Source organism: Corticium candelabrum, chromosome 18 (assembly GCF_963422355.1).
Source record: "Corticium candelabrum chromosome 18, ooCorCand1.1, whole genome shotgun sequence".
Lineage (NCBI taxonomy): Eukaryota > Metazoa > Porifera > Homoscleromorpha > Homosclerophorida > Plakinidae > Corticium > Corticium candelabrum.
Window position 1 is genome coordinate 5,887,794 of NC_085102.1, and position 5,000 is coordinate 5,892,793.

The following is a 5,000-nucleotide window of genomic DNA, read 5'->3' on the forward strand; positions in this document are numbered from 1 at the left end:
ACTTAAATTGTCAAGCACAAATCGTGTGTGTGTGTGTGTGTGTGTGTGTGTGTGTGTCCATGTGTATGTCTATGTGTGTATATGTGTATGTGTGTATGTGTGTGTGTCCATGTGTGTGTCCATGTGTGTATGTATGTATGTCCATGTGTGTGTCCGTGTGTGTGTCCATGTGTGTGTTTGTGTGTGTGTGTGTGTGTGTTTGCATGTGTGTATGTGTGTGTCCATGTGTGTGTGTGTGTGTGTGTGTGTGTGTGTGTGTGTGTGTGTGTGTGTGTGTGTGCGCGCGCATATGTGTGTGCATGAGTGTACACATGTGTGTCCATATTCACCACACCTGTATTTTACTGCACGTTAGCCGTTGACCAGAAGACAGTTGATCATGTTGTATTGGCGTTATCTTCCTTAACGAACCTGACAACAAGACATCACCCAACAAACATACCCACACACCGACAAATACAATCAAACTTGATCGTGTTCCTACGCCTGCAGCCGATTGCAACAGCAACACGTGAAGCTCATCTATCAAGCCACACAAATGCATCCAAAAACGTTCAAAAATTCAAGCAATTGATGTACCAATGAAAGGACAAATTGTGACTAAATCATCAGTTGTCATCATAAATCTGTCGTCCATAACCTAAAAGGCAGTTAAAACTTAATATTAAAACAGAGTTAATATCAACCATAACTAACCTTGTCACGTGATGTAGCTGTTGTTTTGCCTGCCGCATAAAACATGCCCTGAATATCAATGCAAGCCTGACACAACACCAACAAACAAATAGACAACAATTATTCACAATAAATAAGTTGAAATGAAACGCACCTCAAATAGCCACCCGAGACAGAAAACCAATGCCGTTGTGGCAAGAGTCGACTCCCACGATGCTGACAAACTGTAAACCATATAATCATGCAATTAAAAATGATTGATTATTATTGATTATTATTTATATCATTTATTTATTAAAAATATTTTACTAAAATGTAATTAACGTTAAACAGCCTAGCTAATTATTTATTATAAATTAATTATATATGTGATTAAAAATTTAAATGCATAATAAATAATACTAATCAATAATAATCCATACTAATCAATACTAATAAATATTACTCAATAAGAATAATAAATATACATAAATAAATAATGTTAATTAAAAATAATAATAAATAATTGGGTGTAGATGAGAGTAACGGTATTCAGCACAGCATGATGCGGGAGAGACTCCGTTGTGAGTACTTCCACAGCATGAAGGTGGTTCTCCGAACTGAGTTGTATGGTCGGAACAAGATTCTAGCCATCAATGGGTTTGCACTACCGGTTCTCACTTACGGTTTTGGCGTCATTCAATGGGGGTGCACAGACCTGCAGCAGCTCGATCAACGGACCAGAGAGCTCCTCTCTATGCACGTGTCCACCATCCTTCTGCAGACGTTGATCGACTGTACACTCCTTGCAGTGATGGGGGTAGGGGGTTACAACAGATTGAGTTGACATATCGATCTTGTATTGTGAAGCTGTACTGTTACCTTGCTGACAGGTCCGATCCTTTCATACAGATGATACGAGAGTGTGACTCCGGAAAATCTTCACACTCGATCAAGCGCATGGCTTGTCGCTTTACTGCACAGCTGCGGAGGAGTCTTGCTTCGGATGACAAGTCGCAGAACTTACACAGGAATGCATCCATCTCGGTTGAAGGTGGCTTCGAGCAAGCGCCTGAAACAGATGCCAGACTTACTGTACATGTTTCAGTTCTCTTTGTGTGCGGTCCTGGAGCGGGAAGCCTATGCACGGGCAGTATTGCCATCTCACTGAGCAACCGCCTGTGAACATGAAAGAGACCTACGGATGGCTAAAGGCAGCGAATCTTCCTGCTGCAACTGAGGAACTGATTGTTGCTGCTCAAGACCAAGCTCTTCGGACTCGGTACTATGAGCGCAAGATTCTACATCGTGATGTCAGTCCTACTTGCCACATGTGCAGTGTAGGCCTGGAAACAGTCGACCACATTGTGGCAGGCTGTAGTGCTTTGGCACCGATGGACTACACTGATCGACACAATCAGGTGGCCTCCATCATTCACTGGGCTGTTTGTCGCCGTTTGGGGGTTCCAGTGGAGAGCAGATGGTACCGGCATCATCCTGATAGGCTTGTGGAGACGGATGACATTACTATGATGTGGGATACCACCATCCCCACTGCCAGGAAGATCAAAGCCAATCGTCCAGACATCTGTCTCAGAAATAAGAAGACAAACACTCGTCTTCTTATTGATATCAGCTGTCCTGCTGATGGCAACATTGGCAAGAAACATGCTGAGAAGTTGGCAAAGTACAGTGACTTGCGAGTGGAGACAAGCCGCGTGTGGCATTGTCAAACACTGGTGGTTCCGGTGATCTTGAGAGCTTTGGGCACAGTGCACGCAAATATTGCACGGTGGCTGGACATTATTCCAGGTCATCATAACTTGCAGCATTTACAGAAAACAGTGCTTCTGGAATCTACTCGAATCCTTCGTAAAGTCATGTCTTCTTTCTAGACAGCCGTGATGGTCTAAGTACTTCTGAAGCAGGATTTGCTGCCGGTACTTGTAATAGACTTTACAAACCAGAATGATCTGGTCAAGCACAACAATTAATAATAGTCAATAATAATTAATAATAATTAATAATAATCAATAATAATTAATAATAATCAAGAAAAGTAAATAATAAATAAACTTAATTAAAAATAAATTATATCATTATATTGCTGTTCAATCCTGGATAGCGACAGCAATATAATAATATAGTAAATAATAATAAATATTAATGATAAATAGCATCAGTTGCATACAGCACAGGATGCATACCAATAGACCGCAAATAGCTTGTTCACTGCATTTCTGCCGGCAGGTGTGTGTAGTGTAATCACATCAATCTGTGATATATAGTGAACGATGAATGTCACCGCGAGAAGCAAGCAACCGTTTTGTTCGGCATCTTCTAACATGTTGACAACATCACAATGCAAGTTTGCCTAAACGCCAACCGCGTGATCAAATGAATTGTATGTGTAGTTGTTGATACGTACATTGCGTCTTAGTGAAGATTTGGTGGATTGAGTTGATGGGAAACGTGAAGGAGAGCGATAGGGAAGAAATTCAATGAAGCCGAGAAACTTGGCAAAGACATGTAAATCAAATAGTATGTCTCGAATGCTTTTGTAGCTCTAAACATGAACAACATGTATAAGTGTGTGTGTGTGTGTGTGTGTGTGTGTGTGTGTGTGTGTGTGTGTGTGTGTGTCTGTGTGTCTGTGTGTGTGTCTGTGTCTGTGTCTCTCTGTGTGTGCACATGTGTGTGTGTGTGTGTGTGTGTGTGTGTGTGTGTGTGTGTGTGCGTGGGTGGGTGGGTGGATGTGTACGTGTGTACTCACCATCAAATGATCAAGTTTCTTGTCACAAACAACTGACATTAACAATTTCCACTTCTACAACATAAACAAGATTTACATAACAACACCAATGACAAACAACAGCAACAACAATAAACAAAAACAACAAACAACAAACAAACAACAGACAGCAAATAGCAACATCAACAACAAACAACAAACAACAAAACAAACAAACAACAAAACAAACAAACAACAAAACAAACAAACAACAAAACAAACAAACAATAAACAAACAGCAAACAACAACACAACAACAAACAAACAACAACAAACAGCAAATAACATCATCAACAACAAATAACAATAAACAACAATAAACCAACAGCAAACAACAAACAAACAACAACAAACAAACAACAACAAACAAACAACAACAAACAAACAAACAACAACAAACAAACAACTACAATCAAACAACAACAAACAACATCAACAAACAGCAAATAACAGCATCAACAACAAATAACAATAAACAACAATAAACAAACAACAACAGTAAACAAACAACAAACAACAACAAACAGCAAATAACAGCATCAACAACAAACAGCAATAAACAAACAACAACAAACAGCAAACAACTACATCAACAACAATCAACAAATAAATAAACAACAAACAACAACAAACAGCAAACAACATCAACAAGAAACAACAACAAACAAGATGTTAGAAATCCAACATTCTACTAACATCCTTACAAAGCACAAAGTACCAACAACTCAATTCGTGCTAAAGCAACGTGTCCATCAACCACCAACACTTACACAACCATCTTGTCAAACTACTCGCATGCAGTGCCTTCTAAAAATATCGTTTGCAGACTTTCTATGTACATCTCAACACTCAGAGAACAAACTGGATTTCTAAGATCACACCAACGTACTTTCTCAATTTCAGCAGCAAGTTGGTCGACGAGATGTTGATTGAATGCAGGACTAAGGCACATAGATCAAGTAAAAGAAACATGAAAATGTGTTGCTGTGTGAGCAGCAAACCTTCGAGCAGAAAGAATGATGTCAATGAAGCAAATCTGGAAGGTGGGAAACGATGGAGGTGGACACGGACCTTGTTGGACTATGGGTTTTACTAGACGTTCTTCAAGGCTGCATGACAATGAGAGATGCATTTAGAAATGATTGGATGTGGGATAGACGCAGAAGGTAATGTGTATTAGAGAAGGCAAGTAATTAACAAACAGAAATAAAACAAAAGGACAAAGAGGTAGCTGCTTTGGAAATACATGATTGGCAAACTAACAAAGAAGTAAAAAAACAGACAAATAAATGGGTAGACAGACAGACAAACAGACAGACAGACAGACAGACAGACAGACAGACAGACAGACAGACAGACAGGCAGGCAGGCAGACAGACAGACAGACAAACAAACAGACATAAAAACAGACAGTCAGTCAGTCAGACAGACAGACAGACAGAATCAAGTTTATTGTCAACAATCTTCACTACTACAAACAGTTATTGTTAAAATGAAATGTTCTACTTGTAGTCCGAGACTATTGCTAATGAGTAAAACACTGAATGTCTCTATC

The 5,000-nt window shown here is 39.6% G+C and overlaps 1 protein-coding gene across 1 annotated transcript in view; it reads right to left on the minus strand.

Moving 5' to 3' along the window:
• LOC134193773 (codanin-1-like) overlaps nucleotides 1-5,000 on the minus strand; it is a 12,983-nt gene that overhangs the window by 2,243 nt on the left and 5,740 nt on the right. Inside the window, exons 12-21 of the mRNA XM_062662606.1 lie at nucleotides 4,447-4,554; nucleotides 4,335-4,386; nucleotides 3,428-3,481; nucleotides 3,083-3,220; nucleotides 2,862-3,028; nucleotides 830-899; nucleotides 697-762; nucleotides 580-640; nucleotides 469-522; nucleotides 335-411 (exon numbers count right to left, since the gene is read on the minus strand). Of these exons, the coding sequence (XP_062518590.1) occupies nucleotides 335-411; nucleotides 469-522; nucleotides 580-640; nucleotides 697-762; nucleotides 830-899; nucleotides 2,862-3,028; nucleotides 3,083-3,220; nucleotides 3,428-3,481; nucleotides 4,335-4,386; nucleotides 4,447-4,554 (847 nt within the window). The remainder of the gene's footprint in view (nucleotides 1-334; nucleotides 412-468; nucleotides 523-579; nucleotides 641-696; nucleotides 763-829; nucleotides 900-2,861; nucleotides 3,029-3,082; nucleotides 3,221-3,427; nucleotides 3,482-4,334; nucleotides 4,387-4,446; nucleotides 4,555-5,000) is intronic.